The following is a 25,861-nucleotide window of genomic DNA, read 5'->3' as shown; positions in this document are numbered from 1 at the left end:
GACAGCGATTGGCTGCCATGCAAGGCGCCGACCAGCTCGTCAGGAGCATTTACATTTACATAAAGAGTAAAGAGGTGCAGAAATGGTGTGTTTGTGTATTAACACAGTCCTAATGACGCTGTGATGTTGATACATGATAAATGTACGAATGGACTGATATATTATATAGATTTAATATATATTAAAATATATAAGAAATTGTGTGAAATACACAAATGTTATATATATCTATATGATTTGTTTACATATTTAAATTAAATATACAATCCACATGCAAGATGACTACAGGGATGTTATTGAATGTAACTCATCCTTAAAGGCACAATAGGTAACATTGTAAATCGCTTCCTATAATTGAAAAATTCTCACTGACATGTTAACTCTGCCTGTGTTTATCGTCGGGTTTCATAATATACCGTTGACGGTCCAACACTCTGTATCAAAACATTGTATAGCTGTACAATATTTCAAGTTCATTGGTTGAAAATTGGTTCTAATTGCCACAGCCAATGGCATTTCAAGTTCAGCACATTTACAGAGAATGGGGAGGGGCGGGTGTTGTGGTTTGAAGGTGTTTGTTGCTGCTATTCCTCTCTTGACCGCTAGAAGTCCGAAATTACCTATCGTACCTTTAGGCTAAGTGATTACACAGCTGCGGCTGAATACAGTCAACAGATTTCTAAGGTAATACTTAGAGAAATGCTAAATAATAATTTCAGATAGATTTACAATAATAATTCTACAACTTCTAAAAGTAAAGATCCAATAGTATAAATATTTAATGAGGCTAAGCATGTTTATGTCTGTTGCTTTTATGCATATGTAACCCAAGTAAGGCACCACGTGCCCAGCTGCACCTTCAATGCGAAGCAAATCACCAATAGAGCACAATTCTCTGTGAGCAAGGTGTTGTTGATAAAACGACTGTGATAAAATAGTCACTTATGACCCAGTATCAATTAAACAATTGCATTGGACGCCGTCAAGCCAAGCTACACCTTCACAAGAAACTCCTACTAAGCCACTCGGAATGTGAGTAACATCTGAGTCTTCACTCTCTTGGGTCTTAGACACACAGTGACTGGAGCATAAGGAACTTATTTGACAAGGAGCTCCTGATCGTTCCTCCACAGGAGCTCCTACATGTTTAAATCCAAGCTCTGGGGTTGTGCTGAAGACTGTTGTAGCTGTCTATCATGATATCGCTCACATAACTTCTATTGAACTAGACTGGCATTTACAGGATTGGAACAGTGTTGCAGCAAATGAGATTCCTCCCCACACCTGTAGCAGAATATCTTTAATCTAGGGCGCTTTCCCAAAGCCTGGGGGCAGGCCGATAATGAAGCATCTTCTGCTGTGCTGGTACTTTTTGCATTCTGTTTATACTTGCGAGTAGCCTTGTCATTTCTAGGCATGTGAGCTACCTGCGCAGATTTAGTATTTGCCACTTCAATCTCAAGTTGTCTAATTCTTTCCTCTAATTGTTCTCCAGTGGAGGAACAGTTTTGATGGGGGTCGTGCATGCTTTCAGAGGCATGGTCTTGGTTCACATGAATCTTTGTGTGCACTTTTGTTGCGCTAGACCCTAGGTGACGTTTCTTCCTCGTTTCTTTCAGGTGATGTTCCTGTTCATAGGACCTGACCTCCCCTAAAAGCTCTGAGAAAGCAGGATCTTTCTTATATGGTTCCACCAAAGAATCTTGCAAATTCAAATGCAACATGGCTATTAACGTGTCATCCCAGCAACCACGAACAAACTGTTTTTACAACTGAGAATCTGCGCGTCGATTCTCCAACCCGTTTCTTTCTACCACTTCCTGTAATAGAATCTGAAGTCTGCGGAGGTAGTCTGAGGTTTTCTCACCAGTATTTTGTTGAGTTTCCAGAAACTGGATGTATAGCTCTTCTCCACCAGTTACATTACCATAAGCACTATCTAGCTCTTGCATGTATACTCTTGGTGAAGCATCCTCACCTGCACACAAAGCAACATTTAGGGCCGGAGAAAGCAGGCTGTCAAGGATAATTCTACGCTGCTGGCTCTCCGGAAGACTTGCATCATTGATTATTTGCCTAGCATGCAAACGCCAGATACTGAAATCCACTTCAGTGGAAAGCTTTGGCACATTTCCGGAAAACACCCGTAGTTTTCGCTTAGTAGCCACATGAGATTCAGATTCATGTTTTACAATGTGTTCCACAATCACGCACTGCACATCTGCAGGGAGAGGTACTGAAAAATTCCCTTTTTCGACATTAGCGTGGCGAGAAGCACCATCATCATTACTTTGCGCTTCATCTCTATCAGTAGTACTGCGGTAGGGCTGCACTTTGGTGTAGAAGTTACTGGTCCCCTAATGCCACCTCGGGGTTCTGACAGTTGACTTATAGCTTGCTTACTTAAAGCTAATGGGCTTACATTGTAAAGTGCAGCTACCCCTTCTATCTGCTCTTGGAATGTCACTGCCATGTCATCAACCATACGCCTCAGTTCTTGGGGACATATAACCCTAGGTTCTGATGCCCCTGCCCCTCTAGGTCTATTCTGATCTATCCGCAAAACTTCCCACTCATTGTGCGACTGTCCATGCTCTAGCAAAACATAGGGGTAAGGTACTCTCTGAACTGACAGAGGATAGCATCTGAAAGCTCACTATCTATTCTTTCAATTTTCACAACTTCATCCAGGTCATGAAATGCCTTTTGCACCTCGTTCAACCGTATCTCTTTGCTAACTCCCTTCAAGATGATCGTGCACTCTGAATCGAAACCGTATTTTTGACAGATTTCCATATTTAAATGTTGAGTCTAGAATTGTCTTACTTTGAAGGAAAATTATAAGCACCAGTGCGCTCCAGTCCCTGTTCGGGCGCCAGTTTTTCTTTATGTAACCCCTATATTAAATATTAAGAATGCAGAAGCCAGCTTATATTAGGGACCACAAGGAAAATTTTATTCCAGGGAGGATGTACGTACTTTAGTTTCTATTGTCTGAACTGGAACGCACTGAGTCCTACAATTGCACACAGCATACAGTTTTCTTTGCAAATGTGAAAAGGAAACTTACACAATGATACTGTTACGGGGCGGGCAGACAAGGACCCAGGTGCAGACCGGAGGTATGAGGCAAAAACAGATTTCCAGTGAGAATCAACAAGACAAAAAGCCAAACTCCAGAATCAAAAAGGGAAAAGCTCAAAAATCCAAACTCAGAAAGGTCGCTGAAAACCGAGGGACAAAATATTCTCAAAAACAAAAACTCGGAAGAATTGCCAAAAATGTAATCAAAAATCTAGACTCAAAGATCCAAAATTTACTATAAACAGAAAACCAAAGAATCACAAATGAGCACAAGGAAACAGAGAGAAAACAGGCAGAGCAAAAACGGGCAGAATCTCTCTCCAAATAATGAGGCACGATCTGGCAGGGACTAAACAGAAGGGAAGAACTTAAATAACAGAGAGAAGCTACTAATGGGCAGGAGACAATGAAGAACAGGGAGGAATCAATCAAAACAATGAGAATGCAAATGAACCGAAGGCAGAGGCAGGTGAGGGCGGGGTTCAGGACAAAAAACACAAGCACATGGTAAGGCAGACACAAACACAGGAATACCATGACAGTCAAGACAAACATGAATATGAAAAATAATAAATTACAAAAATAAAGGATAATAAATAATGAAATCAATTCACAAAACACAGATCATGACAGATACAGCATAAAATAAAAAAAATTGATAATCACAAAATCTTATTTTGTAAGACCTAACATAATAATAATTTTTACGCTGCAGCTTGTTAACAACCTCTGAATGTGTTGATCGGAATTGAACTATCTAGATTCAGTCCATGAACATGTTTGTTTGGAGAAAAAAAAAAAAAGTCAAAGTTAAACGGGTACCCGTGTCATAAAAAAATTCTGTTCCAATTCCTACTTGATCCCGTTGACGAAAGGAAGAAAATTTATGAGAAGCAGCGAGGCTCCCTCTAGTGGTGTCCTCGAGGCAACTGACGGATGACCCAAGACAAACTCTTCTCAGGCTCCGACACCTAATATGAGAGGCATGTAATTGTGAACTTTGTAGGAGCAAGAATTATCGCCAGTGGGTGCAGCGGTTACTGTACAGGACTGTACTGCTACTGCCTCAAGTCTGCACACTTACGTTCTGGCGCGCACATGCTCTACCAGTGCATGTATACTGCCCTCCTTACTATTGCCGTAAACTGTGACGCTACCGCAGAAAATAGACTAAAATGCGGCAAAAACTTCTTAAAGGAACCCCATCACTACCTTACCAACTTAGTGTGGGTTACACATATATGAAAAGACTGCAGAGGCAAAAGAGAAATAAGAAATAGAAACAAGCAATATGAAAAATACAGTTTAACAAAACCTGAGGCAGGAAAATATATAGACAAACACATAGGTAAAAGAAAAATGTCATCCATTAAAAAGTCCTAAAAACTAATAAAGGACAAGCAACAAAATATAGCAAAATAAAGAAAAGAAAAAAGAAACAGGTCCCAAAACTGCAATAAAACACAACTGAAGAAAGCAACTGTGTGCTTATTTGCTAGTAGTGCTACTATTTGACAGTCTACAAAATCCCATTATATTGTGATGGTCATAAGGCTACACTGGTAAGACACAACAGATTTCTCAAGTTTTCATCTGGTAACAGCTAAACAACTGCTGAAGTAGACCTTTATGTGACATTTATGTGCACCCTTAAGCAGACATGACTTTGTCTCTTCCATTTGGCAACTTTTATTCTTCTCAGTTCTCAGTTTTTACACACAGAAGACTGGCGCGAACATCAATACACAACAACGTATGTTCAACGTCACTTCATTTTTTTGTCTAGCTTTACTGCGCTAATTGATGACATCACTGTCAATACTGAACTCTGACCTCTACTTAGTAACATTAATCAGAATCATATTTGGAATATTAGCAATGTCAAAATACAATGAAAATAGAATATATTCTGCTTAAACAGATTAAATCTATTTCAGCTCATTTCAGTTTAAATGATCAATATGCAAATTCCCCAAATAATTATAGGTCGCAACACCCTCCCCCACTAAAACAAAATGTTACCAAACATTTTTTTTTCCATTCTCTAGCAATACTGAACAACATCCCAACAATAGAACATTTAGTGGAAGGTAAGTAAACAGGTAAGTATCACACACATCACACTTGTGGGTGATACTTAGGGTGGTTAGGCCGTACTATCTTAAGTCCTTTTTTTTTTTTCTCTTTGCAAAAAAAAAAAAATGGATCTCATGGCCACTGTACAAGACTAAGTGTCCATCGTCCCTTTGTATTGAAGGGTGAATAGTCCATCGAAGTATTGGTGGGCCCCCCAGATCTTCACACACGGGACAAGGAAAATACCATATACACCCACTACTGTGTGTTTACACATTTTAAAACCATGTATTCAGTAAGTCTATTCTGTAAGTGTACACACTACTCATTTCTTTCTTTAGTGCATATGTACCACACCACTGACTTGAATAATAAAATATACTAGCATAGTACCCCCATTTCTGTACTTATTATTTAAATAAATGTTCAGATAACCTGTTTCTATTCTCTGTAACATGTGTCAGTTACCACATCACCATGAGCTTTACAAATAAACTAACTTATTAAATTGTCTCTGTGGGTATTTCATATCTATTCATGATGAAAATTATACATGAATGATGATCTTTTGGACAGGTCATGACTGGTCCCTAAGGGCCTTCTCACACTGACAGGGCAGGTGTGCAGCTTCTGAAAGGTCGGCTGACCTAGCTGGTCATACGTGTAGACACGTCTGGGCTGTCGGACTCTCTTAGGTCTGTCCCTCCATGTTTCAGCATCACTCTGCTCATTTTCGGATTCCTCCGTGCTATTCGTCTCCTCAGTGTGTTCCTGTTCAGGGTAATCCTCAGGTACGATCTCCATCTCAGGCCTGTCTCTGGGTGTCTCATTCCTTGGACAGAACTCCTCTGCTTCCGCATTGAGGGGCGGATAAGCCTGTCTCACTGCTGTCCACAAGTGCTACCCCTCTTCACTGGAACTGTCAGTATCTGACAGGTAGGTCTTGTGCTTGTGTCTTGTTCTCGGTTTTGTTTTCTTTCCGTTGCTTTTCTGTTTCAGGTTAGGTTCATGGACCTCTGGCTCTTCTACCAGGTAGGGGCATGGAAGGAGCAGATTACGGTGTAGCACACGTCTTCTTCCTGTTCCTTGCAATGGCTCAACCATGTACACTGGACTATCAGGGCCTTTTCTTCCCTTGACAACATGAATCATATCTTCCCAGTAGCTGCGTAGTTTTCCAGTGCCGCCTCTAGGTGTGAGGTTTCTCACCAGGACATGGTCACCTGGTTCAAGAGTAGAACTCCATGTGCGCTGATTGTAGTTTTTCTGTCCTCTCCTTGCACTTTTCTTCATATTCTGCCTTGCGATGGAATAGGCCTCTTGCATGACCTCTCTCCACTTCTCTGCATAGCCAGTCTGTGACTGGTTCCTCTCTCCTCCTTTCCTAGGGAACATCAGGTCAACTGGTAAAGTCGGTTCACGGCCAAAGAGAAGAAAAAATGTGGAAAATCCTGTCGCTTCATGCACAGTTGAATTGTGTGCATGGACTACTTTGTTTAGGTGCTCTTTCCACCTTGACTTCTGAGACTCCTCAAGTGTGCGCAACATACCCAGCAGCGTTCTATTGAAGTGCTCAGCAGGATTAGCTTGGGGATGATACGGGGATGTACGAGAATGACGAATACCACAGTAGTCTTGGAGCTTGCGGAAGAGAGTGTTTTCAAACTCTTTTCCCTGGTCGTGGTGTATCTTGGATGGGAAACCAAAACGCATGATGAAGTCATCAAAAAGCTTTCTGGCTGCGGTCTTCCCAGACTTGTCTCTTGTTGCATATGCCTGCGCATACTTGGTAAAATGATCAACAACTACAAGTATGTATTCCTCACCTCCTTTACACTTGTCCAAATGTACGTAGTCAATGGAAATCATCTCAAATGGTGCAGAAGTCTCAATGCTCTGTATAGCTGTTCTGGTTATTCTGTTAGGTTTCTTTCTCTTGATGCAACGACACACCCGGGTGACATAGTGTTCCATCTCCTGTCTCATTTTAGGCCAAAAGAAGCGTTCTTCTTGCAAGAAGCGTTCTTCTTGCAAGAGCCACCATTCTGTCGGCACCTAAGTGTCCCATTTCCTCGTGTAGGTGTTTATATGCAACTGGCTTCAGTGACTCAGGAACAACCAGCTGTGTTCTCGTCGCAGTCTCTCTTCTGAGGATGCCATCACCATCTATCCACAGACGAGGCCACTCTCTGAGATGCTGTCGGACAGGTTCATTCATTCATTCTCTGTCAACTTGTCTTTATGTTTCAGGTGGGTATGTGTCTTTTTCAAGGCCAAAACTCTGCTTATGACCAGGTCGGCATTTTGAGCATTTACATTTACATTTTTGTCATTTGGCAGACGCTTTTAATCCAAAGCGACTTACAAGTGCATAGGTTCTACCACAAGTCAAAGCATCACATCCAGAACTAGGAAAATACACATGGAATGCTAAACATATAGTCGTCATCATAAGTGCACTTTTTTTTTTTTTTTTTTTTTTTTTTTTGGGGGGGGGGGGTTAGACAAGGATAGGGGTATCAGAAAGGGGCGGGGCGGGGGAAATCAGGAGGGAGGACTAAGGTGGAGTTTGAAAAGGTACAGCTCTCATGTCTGCTACAAGAGACTGAATTGGCTCTGAGATGTTGCACCCTTCTGGCAGCGCGTCTTCATTATAGGTAACAGCAGAGATCCAATTCACTTCTCCTGCTTCATCCCTCTTCCAGGCTTTCCCAATGCATTCAATGGTTTCCTGTTGGCATTCCTCTGTGCATTCTCGTATGACCTCTTCAATGGGCTTTGGTCTGCGTGACAAGAAGTCTGCATCTGTATTTGCTGTTCCAGGCCTGCATTTCACTGTGAACCTATATTCCACCAACTCTGCCACCCAGCGGTGTCCAGCTGCGTTGAGTTTCGCTGACTTTGTGACATATGTCAGGGGATTATTATACAGTAAAGTGAGGTGCAAGAAACAGATAGTCTCGAAACCGCTCTGTTATGGCCCATTTCAGCGCCAAGAATTCTAATTTGCCCGAATGCAACCTGTAATTCTTTTCTGCTGCTGTCAAGGTCCTTGATCCATATGCTATCACTCTGAGAACACAGTCTTGACGCTGGTACAAAACTGCACCTAGGCCCTCTTCTGAGGCATCCACATGAAGCACAAAGGGTTTCTCCAGGTCGGGAAATGCCATCACTGGTGGGTTTGTCAGCTGATCTACAATTCTGTTCACTATCTCCTTGTGGAGTGCAGTCCACTGAACTGGATGAGAAGGTGACAACTGAGCAGATTTACGGCTAACTCCCTTTTTCTTTTGGCTTTGCTTCACCTCAGACTTGGGCTTTGCTAACAGTTCATAGAGGGGCTTGGCTGTCCTAGAGAAGTCTGGTATGTAGGATGTGTAATAACTGAGAAATCCCATCAGTTTCCTCTCCTCTCGCATGGTGGTTGGTGTCTCATGCTTCAGTGCTTGAACTGCTTCTACTTCTCTGGGATTCATCTTGTATCCCTCTGCAGAGATTACCCGACTTACATAGCAGACCTCACTTTTGAAAAAGTCACATTTCTTTGGCCTCAGCTTTATGCCACACTCTCGCTGTCGCCTGAGCACCTGTCTCACATTTTCAATGTGTTTATTGAAGCTGGAGCTAAATACGAGGACATCATCTAAATACGGGACACATACTTTATCTCTGAGGTCTCCCAGACATCCCTCCATGTAGCGCTGGAAGCAGGCAGGTGCATTCGTAAGCCCAAACGTGATTCTCACCCATTCATACAGTCCCTATGGTGTTATGAATGCGGTGCAGGGCCTGCTTTTCTCGCTCATGAATCCCTGGTGATAAGCCTTCCCTTGGTCTAGCACCGTGAACCAGGAGTTGCCTCCCAGGTTTTCCAGAATCTCCTGTATCCTTGGAATTGGATGACGGTCAGGCAGTGTTTTCCCTTTCAGTAGCCTGTAGTCTATACACAGCCACAGACTGCCGTCTTTCTTCCTGACACATACTACAGGTGAGGAGTATGAAGAACAGGATTTCTGGATCCAGCCTCGATGGAGTAAGTCCTGTATGTGTGTTTTCACTTCTTGATAGAGATGTTTAGGGATTGCATCGTATGTTCTCTGGACTGGCACATTGTCTTTTAACTGTATGTCCATCTCCAGATCTTTAATGCACCCTGTATCCCAGTCATCCTTCGCAAAAACATCACACTCTTCCCTGAGCATTTGCTTTACCTGCTGCTGTTGGCCTTCTGACAGATGGCTGAGGTCCACGGGGGGGTCCCAGGGCTCACCATGTGGCTCTCCACTTGACTGTCGCGCTGGTGGACCAACACTGCCGTCTGATGCCTGAGGCGTCTGTTCCTCAGAGGCCTTGGTCTGCAATGGGTAGATGGCATCAACACTGTGCAACAGGCCAAGTGTAGTGCGACTGCAAAGCACAATATCGTTATCAGTCATATTTTCTACAGTCACCTCAATTTTACCATTATCTTCCGGAGGGAGCTTGATTAACTGTTCTCTAATGGCAAGGCCTGTTGGCCATGGCGCCTCATAGTTTGGCTCCAGCACTACGTGTGACGCACTCAATACACTCTTGTTTAGCTGGCCGCACTGCACCGCCATCACTTTGTTCTTCGGAATGGTCACAGGCTGTCTGCCTACTCTGGCTAAGTGGGGTTGGCTTTCAGGCTTTTGCTTTTTTAGAACAGATAAAACAGCTCTGGTGGTTTTGTATCCTACCTCCAGTGCTGAGCACAGTCTCTTTACCATGTGACCAGAAGGAATACAGTCTTCACGTGTGTCATTTGTCAGGGCTAGTTCTTCAATTACATTAAAGCCAATGATTGGGCGTTCAATGTCATGGCTAGCAACCAGGATCGGCACCACAACAGGTTTGTCACTCATCCCAGCCACAGCGTCTTTGGACAAGGTCACTTCAATTTCCATCCATCCCTCATACGGTATGTCTGTTCCATTTGCAGCTGAGAGCTCCAATGACCCGTCTGCAAGCAGCTCTGTCACTGGTCTCACCTCGACATCTGGCAGGTACTTCCTTTTCCAGTTCGTTCCCACTATTGATACCTGTGAACCAGTGTCCCACAGTATTGTAGTGTCAATTCCCCCCAGAGAGGCTCGAACTAGACATCTCTTCCCTACCAGCTTCGCTGTTTGCCGTTGTTTACCAGTGAGTGGTGCTCCTAGACTAAACAGGTCTACTTTCTCTATGTTTTCGGCAGACACAATTCAATTTTGCTTGTGCTGGCTGAGACGTTTTTCTTTCGACAACCCGATGCCCAGTGTTCTGTGCTGCCGCACTTGTAGCAGTGACCACACTTTCCATCAGGATTGGACCGTTGACATTCCTGACACTGTCCCCTATTTGTAGTCTTACGCTGTGCTCTGTATTTTTGATCTGGCTCTTCACTCACTCTCCTCTGTTGAGACGGAGGGGTCTGCTGCAGGCTTGCAATTTGGGTAGTAAGATTCTGGATAGCTTCACATATAGCTTTGTTACCTTTATCAATCTTTTCCATCAGTGTATCATGTTTGTTTGCCTCGCCATGTTTGTTCTTGTTTGGTTCGGGCACAAGTTCAGTTTCCTCATTTTCCTCTCTAATACCCGCCACTCTAATAGTCTTTGCTTTTGTTGTAACTGACAACTTGTTCTTTCTTTCCATTTCAAGAGTGTACACAGCAGTCATTTTCTCAAGGAGGACTTCATCTGTCACTTTTGGATCTTGTAAGAATGGCTTTATGTCTGTTCGAGTGGTGTCATCATGGAGGCCAGTCATTACTGTTTGGAGGAACTGATTTCGAATTAATTCTGAGCTGTACTTCAAACCAGACTTGACTCTTTCTGAAGCAATGGCAATTTGTTGTCTCAGATCCATTGCTCTCATCAAAAACTGTATGGGCGTTTCTTTATGCTCCTGAACTGCGCATGTGAGGGAGTGGTACAGCTCTGTAGCATCCTTCTCAACGTAATGCGTCCGTAAAATTTGCCGGAGAGCTTGCAATGTCAAATCCACTCTACTTTCCAGGTAACTCTTCAATTTTGTTCCTGGAGCTATGGCTTGAATGACAGCTTCTACAACTTCTCCCTCATCATATCCTTTTGTCAGTGCCCTTTGAATTTGTCTTTCCAAACTAGTGTAGGTTAGTTTATCCTTTGATTTGGTTCTCCAATTTGTCCAGTTATTTTTAAATCTCTCCTGTACAGTGGATGAACATAAGAGACATTCTGACTTGCTACAGAGGCTGCTGCTGCAGTTGCGTTTCGTGGCGAAACACTTTCTCTTTGTTCTTTTCTTTTACTGGGTGCAATTTCGTTTTTGTCCACAGGGTGGACTACTTTTTGAGGCGGAGATCCATCAATATTGTCAGTTTTCTCTATTAGTTTGTCAATTTTGTAATTTAGTTGCAATAAAAGACACATCCCTGCATCCTCTCTAGAAATGACATCTTCCGCTTCTATATGCTGCAGGGTAAGTCTCCTCAACTTGCGGGGTACCTCTTTGTCACTCGTATCCTCTGTAAGACTAAGCGCTGCGCATAAAACATACAATTCCGGTGCTTTCAGTGTTAGTAACTTTTCCTCTATCTCTGCCATAATACTTTCCCAGTCAGACGACATCTCTTGCACTTCCGACATGATAGAAAACTTTTACCTTTACCGTTTCGTTTGTAGCACTGCCGTATTGATGTTCAGTTGGCTTGGTTAGTAGCTAACGTTAGCACTTGCTGTTCGCTCCTGACTTCCCTTTCTTTGTGGTGAAAAACGACAACCGGGCGGAAACACCAGTTTTATGTTGTACCCTTAAGCAGACATGACTTTGTCTCTTCCATTTGGCAACTTTTATTCTTCTCAGTTCTCAGTTTTTACACACAGAAGACTGGCGCGAACATCAGTACACAACAACGTATGCTCAACGTCACTTCATTTTTTTGTCAAGCTCTACTGCGCTAATTGATGACATCACTGTCAATACTGAACTCTGACCTCTACTTAGTAACATTAATCAGAATCATATTTGGAATATTAGCAATGTCAAAATACAATGAAAATAGAATATATTCTGCTTAAACAGAGGAAAATCTATTTCAGCTCATTTCAGTTTAAATGATCAATCTGCAAATAATTCTAGGTCGCAACATTTACCCATAAACGTCACATTCCAGTTGATACGATGTTAATTAGATTTGTCGCCATCTAGTGGCAGCTCAGTTAAAGGCAGTGCGCAAAATACAGGACTGCTCATGAAGTTAAAATGAAATTAAACATTTATTCTTATTGTGAAAATGCCAATTAATAAATGTTCAAATGTGTCTGGTGAAATGCATCAGATTCACACAGTAAAACATATTTTCATTATGTATTACTTTGTGAATCTGGCACCAAATAATTTCATAACTTCAAACAGCCAAGCAAACAGTGATGAAGAGATAATAATGTGGCTAATAGCACATGAAGGTCATGTGATTTATGAATAGAAAATACATTGGAAGGATACAAAAAACAAAATAATTAATATAATAGAAAATGTATTTTTTGTAAAAAAATATTATCTTTGATATAACCCATATAAGTATCAGCATAAAATAAACTGTTAAAATTTAACCATCCCTGATTATGCACCACAGCAATGGAATAATAATAATAATAATAACAAAGATCAGCCGTGCTAATTCAGAGACAGAACCCGAGAAGACTCAGTGAAGGCTACAAAGAAGAAAATGTTTGCCTTTGATTAAGGCATGGTTACAAATGTTGAGGTTTTGATGCTTTTGTCTAAGCACTCACTTTCAGTGTGTAAATGAGCACACTGGCCACACTCCATTGTTTATACTTAAATACTTTAAGTTATTGTCATTATTTGTTTGAATACAATTCTTAATTGAATGCATTGCCTTTAGAAATTATACTTTTTGTTGGTGGGGTTATTTGTTTGTTGAAAGTGAAAACGGCTAAATCCAATAAACAAATGCAGGATTAATCTTTGGTCATTATTCCCTTACCTGGAAAAGATTATTCAGGACATCAGGTTCAATTTAGTCTCCATATGATGGAAATCTGCATGTTCTTTCCGCAACCTACCTCTGGAGAGGAGGCAAAATCAACAGAAATATGGGCTTTTCAGAGTTGTCTCTTAGTCCAGGGGCCTGTTTCACAAGACAGAATTACTGAGTTAGCTGAATAACTGCCATGAACCCTCCCAAATCAGGAACATGGGCTGAAGTAAAAAGAGTCATTCCGGGTTTTACTCTGTGCAGATATCCAGTTAACTTGATATGATACTTTGTAACGTTATTAGTATTTGCTCAAACAAGTACTATTCCTGCACTTTATATCCATCCACACATACATGTGATCATCAGCATGTAATAATTATAACTATCATAGTAATATTACTACATGTCATTAGACTGTATCAGGAGCAGGGATGGGCAGCTCCAGTCCTGGAGGGCCGGTGTTTATCCACTGATTCACTCGTACAATAGACCACAATAAAATGCTACAAGACGAGAACATTCATAAGCTGCTGTTTATCAGGGAATGTGGTTATAAATGAGAGATCATAAAAATGATTGAGTGCACTTTGTACAATGTAAGTCTGCAAGAAAACATGCTAGAAAAGTTTTCCTTCACAATTTAGCGAGAGCCCAACAGAAAGATCCACCATATTATGTCATGATTACAAACATCTCCAGGTATAGAGACAAAGGTGTATTGCAGTAGGCTTTTCGATACAAATCTCAACATTACTGAATGGTCAACCAAACATAGTATAACCTGAAAAATGATGCCTTTTCAAGCTACTTATTAGAAATGTTGTAATTATCACTGATGTAAAAAGGTGAGAATTTACTTTTAATGAGTCACGCTGTACTGAAGAACAGCTATGAATATACTTTGTGTCACAGGCATTTAAAATCAGTGTATGTTTCAAGTGAGAGGTAAAAATGGAATAACAAGGACATCTACTCCTTTTTAATAAAACATGGATTGGCACAATGATGGAGGCATTTATTCATCAACAGAACTAGGAGTTGAGCTGGTTAATCTGGTGATCTCCCCTTTAAATATTCCCTTATTGATGCGGTGTGTTTTATGACATGGCAGGAATCATCCAGAGCTTGCTTTAAACTCACAGTTTGAATATAATGTACTGTATGTAATGTAATTTCTTGTATTGTAGTGTAATCTCTTTCAAACATCCCATTTTTCCACAGCTAGTCTACCTGAGAGATAATCATTAACATGTACCATAACCTTTGTTTTATCAGATTTAATTGCCTCATATATCAAAGGTCAGGTTGATCGTAGGTAGAACTGATCTTACAAAGTGAATACAGTGAACTGAGCGTGTCCTTCTCCAGGAAACTCCCAGTTTGGAGCTTCAGTAAATGGATAAGATTCACACTTTTCCTTCTTCTTCAGCGGAAACATTTTGTGGGTGAACTGATTTCATTACAGAGTTTCCTGGTAAGTGACGCTAAATCAAAAGTGTTTGTAGTGCTGGCTAACACAGAGAAACTAGTTCAGACTAGCACTGCAGCCTGGGAACATACCAGACTTTGTGTTCGGCATGGGAGGCAAATTAAACAAGTGCACTCCTTGGATTCATTTACAGCTTATTATACATACTTCAGGCTACAAATGCTTTGTGTGTTAAATACTGTAGATGCTTTGTGCTTTCTGGATGCTTTGCTATACTACAACACATATAATATACACAGTGAGTGATGTTTGGGACAAAGACATATATTTCCATGATTTCGCACTGAACTGCACACTGATTTATAAATGGTTGAATTCATAAATGGTAAAAACACTTTTGGCATACTTTTCTTGGAAGGGTTTTACGGCATTTCTTCCACAGCTAGACTTTCTGAGAGATATATATATATATATATATATATATATATATATAGAGAGATAAGGCCTTTGCCTTGTAAAGCAAAGGTCAGGTTGACAATGATGAGTAGAACTGAAACAGTGAATTCAGCACTTTACTCTTCAATGAGTTAGACTAAAATGGACTAACTATTTGATTCCCGTCCAACCCACTGCAGTCCACTGACTTAGAAAATAGGAATCCTTGGTTCCCTTACACATTATCCTTTAGTACAAGGTGCTTTAGGTCTGTGCTGTAACTGTGTGATGTTTGGTAGTGTGTGCTGTAACTGTGTGATGTTTGGTGGTTTGTGCTGTAACTCTGATGTTTGGTAGTTTGTGCTGTAACTGTGATGTTTGGTAGTGTGTGCTGTAACTGTGATGTCTCCCCCAAGGGAGGAGGATGGAGTGCCCCCAGTGCAGGAGGGAATGTGGGCAGAATGACAGGTTCTGCAGTGAATGTGCCTACGATCTGCGCTCTGCCAGGACACCTGTCCCAGGTAAGCATAGCAAGCCAGTTAACAACTAGATTCCCTAGTTTTGCTGTTTCAATGCCAAACATGCTGATGCTGTATCTGATTAATGCGCTGATAATTAAAATAAATTAAAAACTCAACTCAAACGTCTCTTTCCAAATATAATGCCACAGTTACTCAGGAGCATCAACAGAGCTCAAAATGCAAATTTCCATCCAGAACAATTTCTCGGACTGCTGGAACTCACCAGCTGTGTCCATGCAGGCAGAAGTTTCCACCGAAGCACCTAAGTACTCTGGGGTAACTGTGGCATTGTGTTTAGAAAGAGCTATTGAATCTTTAAAATGTACATTTTCGGCACACTGATTACCAGAGAAGGAGTGGTCCGTAGAGATCCACTATATCACTGCATCTAAAAAAGTTGTCAAATGGAGAAACCTCGTCACATCTCAGTGAAACGGTCTGGATGGATAGATAGTACTCTGGGTAGGAGGACACATACTTTAATTTAGTTTTTGGGTGAACTGCATCTTTAAGCATAATCTAATTGTTTATAGGGGCCATGTTCACAGTCTCTTTTGTGTGGTATTTCAGTACAGTTTTTGATAATTTTGGATAAGTATACATCAGGTTTTATGGTCACACGTGATGGGGTGCCCCAAGGTTCGATTTTGGGCCCTATCCTGTTTACTACTTATGTAAATGAACCGGGTCAAAAAGTGACAGGCAGATGACACAATATTGTATAGTTTTGTGGCTTCTGTTGATGAGGCCTTGAAAGACCTTCAAACTGCTTTTAATAGCATTCAGGTTGACTTGTGCAATTTGGAACTGGTTTTGAATGCAGATAAGGCTAAGTTAAATATATTTTCTAAAACCAGGACTCAGGCATTGAAAGAACACATTGTAACCCAACAAAATAAATTAATAGAGCAGGTAAATACATACAAGTACTTAGGATTTCATTTGGACTGTTCACTTTCTTTCACACGTCATGTAGAAAATCAAATTGGGTTTTTTATAGAAACAAAGCATGTTTTTCTTTTCAGGCTAGAAAACAACTTGTAATGGCAACATTTTTGTCAGTAATGGATTATGGAGATGTTATACACATGTGTGCAAGTAAACCTGTTTGAGCTCATTGGACAGTGTCTATCATGCAGCATTAAGGCTCATGACTGACTCCACTTATTGCACACATCACTGTACCCTGTATCTGAAAGCTGGTCTGCCCTTACTCTCAGCCCGTAGGCAATACCATTGGTTAATTTTGATTTATAAAGCTGTCCTTGGTCAGCTCCCACTGTTTTTAAGTTCTGTGATAGAGTGGATAAATACAAATCCATATGCTTTGAGATCACATTACATAATTTTGTTTAATGTTCCAAAAGTGTGTACTGTTTTTGGTGAAAAAGCTTTCAGCTATGCTGCTCCCTCAGCATGGAAGAAGCTACAAGAGAAAATCAAGCTTAATACACGGATACCTTTAGAAAATTTTAAACTGCTTATCAGCGATGCAAAGGACACTGTATGCATTTGTTTTACCAAAATGTTTTTGCTTGTTTTAGCCTAAATTATTTGTTTAGTGTCTATGTTTTTCTGTGTCTTCTGTGTGTAATGTAACATCTGTGGTGTGTGTTCTATTTTAAGCCATTTTGGCCAGGACTGCCTTGTAAAAGAAATGTAAATCTCAATGGGACTATTTCCTGGTAAAATAAAGGTTAAATAAAATAAATTAAATTAAATAAACAGTAGTAGTGCAATGGTTTTAATAGACCATTTTAGGAGATCAGAGCCAGTTTTCCCAATGCTTGAGTAAGTGGCACCTGTGTCCACCATCAACCGGTGTCCTTGTTGATTAATAATTACTGGTGGGGTGGGTTCCTCTTGTGGGTGTGTAGAAACGTTTGGTGACATTATCTCCCCCTCTGGCTTCTCTGGGTACCCCTGCTGGTTTGCTGCTGCTGTAATAGTTTGGTAGTTTGTGCTGTAACTGTGACGTTTGGTAGTGTGTGCTGTAACTGTGATGTTTGGTAGTTTGTGCTGTAACTGTGATGTTTGGTAGTGTGTGCTGTAACTGTGATGTTTGGTAGTTTGTGCTGTAACTGTGTGATGTTTGGTAGTTTGTGCTCTAACTGTGTGGTGTTTGGTAGTTTGTGCTGTAACTGTGATGTTTGGTAGTCTGTGCTGTAACTGTGATGTTCGGTAGTGTGTGCTGTAACTGTGTGATGTTTGGTAGTTTGTGCAGTAACTGTGATGTTTGGTAGTGTGTGCTGTAACTGTGTGATGTTTGGTAGTTTGTGCTGTAATTGTGTGATGTTTGGTAGTTTGTGCTGTAACTGTGTGATATTTGGTAGTTTGTGCTGTAACTGTGATGTTTGGTAGTTTGTGCTGTAATTGTGTGATGTTTGGTAGTGTGTGCTGTAACTGTGTGATATTTGGTAGTTTGTGCTGTAACTGTGATGTTTGGTAGTTTGTGCTGTAACTGTGATGTTTGGTAGTTTGTGCTGTAACTGTGTGATGTTTGGTAGTTTGTGCTGTAACTGTAATGTTTGGTAGTGTGTGCTGTAACTGTGTGATGTTTGGTAGTTTGTGCTGTAACTGTGATGTTTCCCCCAAGGGAGGAGGATGGAGTGCCCCCAGTGCAGGAGGGAATGTGGGCAGAATGACAGGTTCTGCAGTGAATGTGGCTACAGTCTGCACTCTGCCAGGACACCTGTCCCAGGTAAGCCTGGCTGCACCGATAATTAACATTAGAAAAATTCAACTCGAACATCTCTTTCCAAATATAATGCCATAGGAACATCAACAGAGCTCAAAACGCACATTTTCATCCAGAACAATTTCTCGGACTGCTGGAACTGTGTCCATGCAGGCAGAAGTTTCCACCAAACTACCCAAAGTACTCTGGGGTAACTGTGCCATTGTGTTTAGAAAGAGACATTGCTGTTGAATTTTTCAAATGTACGTTTTCGGCACACTGATTACCAGAGAAGGAGTGGATGTAAATCTCAATGGGACTATTTTCTGGTAAGATAAAGGTTAAATAAAATAAATAAAATAAAATAAACAGTCGTAGTGCAATGGTTGCCAATGGTTTTAATAGACCAATTGGAAAGGGGGAGATCAGAGCCGGTTTTCCCAATGCATGAGTAAGTGGCACCTGTGTCCACCATCAACCGGTGTTCTTGTTGATTAATAATTACTGGTGGGGTGGGTTCCTCTTGTGGGTGTGTAGAAACGTTTGGTGACATTATTTCCCCCTCTGGGCATCCCTAACTTTGCCGGTTTGCTGCTGGTCCTGTCCATGGGATGGTTGGACAGTCTCTCTTGCGATGTCTGGTATGGTTGCATCCCCAACACACTTTGTGATGTGTTGGTAGTTTGTGCTGTAACTGTGTGATGTTTGGTAGTTTGTGCTGTAACTTGGTGATGTTTGGTAGTGTGTGCTGTAACTCTGTGGTGTTTGGTAGTTTGTGCTGTAATTGTGTGATGTTTGGTAGTTTGTGCTGTAACTGTGATGTTCGGTAGTGTGTGCTGTAACTGTGTGATGTTTGGTAGTTTGTGCTGTAATTGTGTGATGTTTGGTAGTTTGTGCTGTAACTGTGTGATGTTTGGTAGTTTGTGCTGTAACTGTGATGTTTGGTAGTTTGTGCTGTAACTGTGTGATGTTTGGTAGTTTGTGCTCTAACTGAGTGGTGTTTGGTAGTTTGTGCTGTAACTGTGATGTTTGGTAGTTTGTGCTGTAACTGTGTGATGTTTGGTAGTTTGTGCTGTAACTGTGATGGTTTGGTAGTTTGTGCTGTAACTGTGATGTTTGGTAGTTTGTGCTGTAATTGTGTGATGTTTGGTAGTTTGTGCAGTAACTGTGATGTTTGGTAGTGTGTGCTGTAACTGTGTGATGTTTTGTAGTTTGTGCTGTAATTGTGTGATGTTTGGTAGTTTGTGCTGTAACTGTGTGATATTTGGTAGTTTGTGCTGTAACTGTGATGTTTGGTAGTTTGTGCTGTAACTGTGATGTTTGGTAGTGTGTGCTGTAACTGTGATGTTTGGTAGTTTGTGCTGTAACTGTGATGTTTCCCCCAAGGGAGGAGGATGGAGTGCCCCCAGTGCAGGAGGGAATGTGGGCAGAATGACAGGTTCTGCAGTGAATGTGGCTACAGTCTGCACTCTGCCAGGACACCTGTCCCAGGTAAGCCTGGCTGCACCGATAATTAACATTAGAAAAATTCAACTCGAACATCTCTTTCCAAATATAATGCCATAGGAACATCAACAGAGCTCAAAACGCACATTTTCATCCAGAACAATTTCTCGGACTGCTGGAACTGTGTCCATGCAGGCAGAAGTTTCCACCAAACTACCCAAAGTACTCTGGGGTAACTGTGCCATTGTGTTTAGAAAGAGACATTGCTGTTGAATTTTTCAAATGTACATTTTCGGCACACTGATTACCAGAGAAGGAGTGGATGTAAATCTCAATGGGACTATTTTCTGGTAAGATAAAGGTTAAATAAAATAAATAAAATAAAATAAACAGTCATAGTGCAATGGTTGCCAATGGTTTTAATAGACCAATTGGAAAGGGGGAGATCAGAGCCGGTTTTCCCAATGCATGAGTAAGTGGCACCTGTGTCCACCATCAACCGGTGTTCTTGTTGATTAATAATTACTGGTGGGGTGGGTTCCTCTTGTGGGTGTGTAGAAACGTTTGGTGACATTATTTCCCCCTCTGGGCATCCCTAACTTTGCCGGTTTGCTGCTGGTCCTGTCCATGGGCTGGTTGGACAGTCTCTCTTGCGATGTCTGGTATGGTTGCATCCCCAACACACTTTGTGATGTGTTGGTAGTTTGTGCTGTAACTGTGTGATGTTTGGTAGTTTGTGCTGTAACTTGGTGATGTTTGGTAGTGTGTGCTGTAACTCTGTGGTGTTTGGTAGTGTGTGCTGTAACTGTGTGATGTTTGGTAGTTTGTGCTGTAACTGTGTGATGTTTGGCAGTGTGTGCTGTAAGTGTGTGATGTTTGGTAGTGTGTGCTGTAACTGTGTGATGTTTGGTTGTGTGTGCTGTAACTGTGTGATGTTTGGTAGTGTGTGCTGTAACTGTGTGATGTTTGGTAGTGTGTACTGTAACTGTGTGATGTTTGGTAGTTTGTGCTGTAACTGTGTGATTTTTGGTAGTGTGTGCTGTAACTGTGTGATGTTTGGTAGTTTGTGCTGTAACTGTGTGATGTTTGGTAGTTTGTGCTGTAACTGTGTGATGTTTGGTAGTGTGTGCTGTAACTGTGTGATGTTTGGTAGTGTGTGCTGTAACTGTGTGATTTTTGGTAGTGTGTGCTGTAACTGTGTGATGTTTGGTAGTGTGTGCTGTAACTGTGTGATGTTTGGTAGTTTGTGCTGTAACTGTGTGATGTTTGGTAGTTTGTGCTGTAACTGTGTGATGTTTGGTAGTGTGTACTGTAACTGTGTGATGTTTGGTAGTTTGTGCTGTAACTGTGTGATTTTTGGTAGTGTGTGCTGTAACTGTGTGATGTTTGGTAGTGTGTGCTGTAACTGTGTGATGTTTGGTAGTTTGTGCTGTAACTGTGTGATGTTTGGTAGTTTGTGCTGTAACTGTGTGATGTTTGGTAGTGTGTGCTGTAACTGTGTGATGTTTGGTAGTGTGTGCTGTAACTGTGTGATTTTTGGTAGTGTGTGCTGTAACTGTGTGATGTTTGGTAGTGTGTGCTGTAACTGTGTGATGTTTGGTAGTTTGTGCTGTAACTGTGTGATGTTTGGTAGTTTGTGCTGTAACTGTGTGATTTTTGGTAGTGTGTGCTGTAACTTTGATATTTGATAACTTAGCTGGAATCAGCAATCGGGTAAAGGGGTGAAAAGTAAAAAAGATTCTAAGGGCCCTACTGGATGGGGGGGGGGGTTATTATACCTTTTTGTTTTGTCTCCTGAACATGAATATGGGCGGCCTGTAGCGTAGTGGTTAGGGTACATGACTGGGACACATAAGGTTGGTGGTTCTAATCCCGGTGTAGCCACAATAAGATCCGCACAGCTGTTTGGCCGTTGAGCAAGGCCCTTAACCCTGCATTGCTCCAGGGGAGGATTGTCTCCTGCTTAGTCTAATCAACTGTACGTCGCTCTGGATAAGAGCGTCTGAAAAATGGCAATAATGTAACGTAATGTAATGAATATTATTCTTATATATATCAAAGCATATTAATAGAATTGTTACGGCAGGGAGAACAGAGGAACCAGAAGCAGACACAGGGGTGTGGAAAATGGCAAGTTTACTCACAGGTGATGGGGCAAACAGAGCGTAGTCAAAAAACAAGCCAAGGTCCAAATCCAGGGGGTCAGTCCAAACAGGCAGAGGTACAAAAATCCAAAACACAAAGAAGAGTCCAAGGAAGCAGGCAGGGGTCAAAACAAGGGCAAGGGCAAGGGCAAGGGCAAGGAAAACAAGGAGGCTAGAACTGGGGGGGCATGGGAGTGAGGGCGGTCTAACAAATAAACATCAGGTGAGACACATGAAAGGGTAATAGGACAATAACGAGGGGGAAACAAAAACGCGGACTGGATTCACAAAGACACACATGTAATACAAACGGCTCCGGACTAGAGAGTAGACAATTGCAGAGAATCAGGAGATGCAGAGATAGAGACAGGTGCGAATACTTTGCTGAAACTAAGCAAGTAATCAGTGATAGAATAGGGAGGCGGAGTTACAGAACAGAATTGAAACTGGAGATGCGTTTGTAAGTTAGTTAAGTGATTTAAATTACAGATACCTAAAACTAGTGAATGTTAGTTTGTTAGTTTGACAAACATATTAGTGTGTTAGTATAATTAGTACTGTATGTTATGTTCTATGTTAGTTGGGATTAGTATATTAGTGCTATGTACAAACATGAAATGGAGAGAAAGCAGGAAGTAAGGAATGTAAGACTGGAAGGAAGACTGAACCCCGGAACTACCGTAAACACCCGAATAGTGGGGCACGCAGACAAGGGAGTGACTGGGCTAGAAAACATTCAGACTCAGACATCACAGGGGAAGACGAGTGCAAAGACTAACGAATATAAACAGAACACCAGACATGAAATATGAAAAATAATAAATTACAAGAATAAATAATATTAAACAATGATACACTAACACACAGAACACAGGAACATAACAAGAATTGACATAAATGATTGCATGATGATCCAAAATATCCACAACCTCCTCTGCAAAAGAAAAAAAGGGCAGACAGTTTCTAACACAGTTGTTCATGATGGGCCATCTTAAAAGAGAAAACAGGCTGCTCTCTTCACCGCCTATCAGAGACCCGCTGGAGTGCATGCATTGCTGCAGTGCATGCATTGCTGCAGTCTGACCTGTGGCATGCTTCCACTTATCCAGTGTCCTATCTATCCCTCAGATAGTTTTGCGGAGCTGAGATTTCACAGCTTCTTTAGATGCAGAAATAACGGTCCTCTAGGAATAGCTTGTTTTCTGGTCATCAATGTGCTAAAAATGATAGTTACTCGCAAACATCAACACGGCTCAAAAATGCACATTTTAATCCAGAGCTATTTAGTTGATTGCCAGGACTCAACTGTGTCCTCGCAAGCAGAAATGTAGTACACCAGTATTCTTGAGACGGGTGCGTGGGGATTGGACCCAAAATGCACGACTCAGAAACAATAGTAATATAAAGTCCCCTCAGGGCTTTATTCGGGACGAATCCCAGGAGCGTAGTCAAAACAAGCAAAGTCCATACACGTAGATCCAGCCAAATAAACAATCAAAAAGCACGGTGCCGAGGGAAGAGGCAATCTCATAGTCGGTAGACGTACAGGGAGGTCCGGTAGCAGGAGAGCTGTCAGCGAGGCAGAAGTACAGGCGGGGTCGTATAGGCAGAGTCGTAGTCGAGGGTGATGCGGAAGTCGAAACCATAAAACAAACAGCGAGGCAAAGGTACAAAAACAGTAGGCGAGGACGTAGTCAAAAACAAGCGATGGTCAACGAAACAGAAATCGATAAACGGTGGTCGATAAACAGGCTTGGATCTAAAACGTGTAATCAATAGTTATAAGGCTCAAGCGTTGCTTTGACGGACAAGAGGCAGACAATTTTGCAGCGAACAGAAGCGCGACTGGGCTATAAATGCAGGTGTAGACAGGTGTAGACAATTAGTTAGAGAGCAGCACGGGAATGGAAAACAGGTGCGATGGATGACAAGTTTAACAAGGTAATTAGTAATCATTAGTAATAAACCTATCCTGCCCTAGCATTAGTAAATTAGTAAATGACATGCACGAGAAACGCAAGGTAACATGAACACATGATTAGTTTGTTAGTTTTACCCAATCCTGATCTAGCGTTAGTAGTTTTAGTAAAGAGACAAATGGAAACAATTAGGGTGTGAGTGACAGAAAGAGAGAGAGAGAGAGAGAAAGCCGGAACGCAAGGTTTGCGGAAAGACATGTAAAAGTGTATGTTTAAACAACGACCAGTCAGCGTAACAATAAACATAAATCAAAACATAACACGAAACGAACTAAGACGATAACCACTCAACATAACAAGGTAAAAATAATCGTAACGAAAACATAACTAGACATGACAAGACAATTATCATAACAAGAAATAAACTAAACAACATGACGAAACTAGACTAACATAATACATGATAAGACAATACGTGACTAAGACAAATGATAAAACATAAAACAGACCTGAAACGTGACAATTCTGGGGCAAAGTGTTAATTGTCTAGAACATTTGTGTCAGTGAAACAATCTGGTTGGATAGATAGTACTCTGGATAAGTGGAAATTTCATTTTTGGGTGAACTTCCCCTTTAATGTCTTTCTGTTCTAGAAATGCAGCATTTTGGATTGGTTGACGACTGCAAACTGCAGGACTGGTCTGTCATTGGATCTGGGGGTTTCGGACAGATCTATAAGGCCAAACACGAAGATTTGGGGATGGAGGTGGCAATCAAACTACTGCATTATGATGATGGGTAATATCACACTCAATCACACCCATGTACACACAAAGTCACACTCACATGTACGCATACAATCACACACATACAGACACATGTACACACATACACGCACATGCAGAATGTTAAAAAATCTCTCTTCCCTCTCTGTCTCTTCCTCCCTCCTTCACTTTCTCTCCTGCCCCTCCCTCTTTCTTTCTCTCTCCTTTGCTTTCTCTGCTCCCCCTCTCTCCTTCTCTCTCCTCCCCTCCCTCTCATCTTCTCTCTCCTCCCTCTCCCTCTCTCCTTCTCTCTCTTTCTCCTCCCCCTCCCTCACTCCATCTCTCTCCTCTGTCCTTCTCTCTCTCCTCCCCCTCCCTCTCTCCTTCTCTCTCCTCCCCCTCCCTCCCTCCTTCTCTCTCTCCTCCCTCTCCCTCTCTCCTTCTCTCACTTTCTCCCCCCCTCCCTCACTCCATCTCTCCTCTCCCCCTCTCTCTCCCTCTCTCCATCTCTCCTCTCTCTCCCTCTCTCTCTCTCCTCCCCCTCCCTCACTCCTTCTCTCTCTCCTCCCCTCTCCCCCTCTCTCTGCTCCCCCTCCCTCTCTCCTTCTCTCTCCTCCCCCTGTCCTCCTCTCTCTCTTTCTCTCTCCTCCCCCTCTCCCCCTCTCTCTCCTTCTCTCTCCTCCCCCTCTCCCCCTCTCCCTCTCTCTCCTTCTCTCTCCTCCCTCTCCCTCTCTCAGTTCCAGTGCATCTCTGCTGAAGGAGGCTGAGTTCATGCGGCAGGGTGGGAGCCCGTATGTGGTGCGTGTTTTTGGGGTGTACCAGGGGGTTCCCCCCGGCAGGGTGCTCTCGAGCCAGATGGGCCTGGTGATGGAGCTGATGGAGAGGGGGTCTGTGGAGTCCCTCCTGAAGAGGCTGGGGGGCCCCCCTCCCTGGCCCCTGGCCTTCCGCCTGGCTCATCAGGTGGCTCTTGGCATGAACTTCCTTCACCAGCTTTGCCCCCCACTGCTGCACCTCGACCTCAAGCCCAGCAACGTGCTGCTGGACCACGGCTTCGGCACAAAGGTGAGTCCCAGGCTTCCTCTATCTCTCTAGGCCTTTGGGCCAAGGCGAGTCCCAGGCTTCCTCTATCTCTCCATGCCTCTGGGCCAAGGTGAGTCCCAGGCTTCCTCTATCTCTCCATGCCTCTGGGCCAAGGTGAGTCTCAGGCTTCCTCTATCTCTGCAGGCCTCTGGGCCAAGGCGAGTCCCAGGCTTCCTCTATCTCTCCAGGCCTCTGGGCCAAGGTGAGTCCCAGGCTTCCTCTATCTCTGCAGGCCTCTGGGCCAAGGCGAGTCTCAGGCTTCCTCTATCTCTCCAGGCCTCCGGGCCAAGGTGAG

General features: G+C 42.3%; 1 protein-coding gene across 1 annotated transcript in view; it reads left to right on the top strand.

The window, feature by feature from the left end:
• LOC133134557 (interferon-induced very large GTPase 1-like) overlaps positions 1-25,861 on the top strand; it is a 36,622-nt gene that overhangs the window by 1,480 nt on the left and 9,281 nt on the right. The window contains exons 2-3 of the mRNA XM_061250758.1: positions 24,376-24,520; positions 25,224-25,548. Of these exons, the coding sequence (XP_061106742.1) occupies positions 24,376-24,520; positions 25,224-25,548 (470 nt within the window). The remainder of the gene's footprint in view (positions 1-24,375; positions 24,521-25,223; positions 25,549-25,861) is intronic.

The sequence above is a fragment of the Conger conger genome, chromosome 8 (assembly GCF_963514075.1).
Source record: "Conger conger chromosome 8, fConCon1.1, whole genome shotgun sequence".
In the NCBI taxonomy this organism is placed as follows: Eukaryota; Metazoa; Chordata; class Actinopteri; order Anguilliformes; family Congridae; genus Conger; species Conger conger.
The sequence above is the reverse complement of the archived record's forward strand: the minus strand, read 5'-3'. Positions and strand labels throughout refer to the sequence as shown.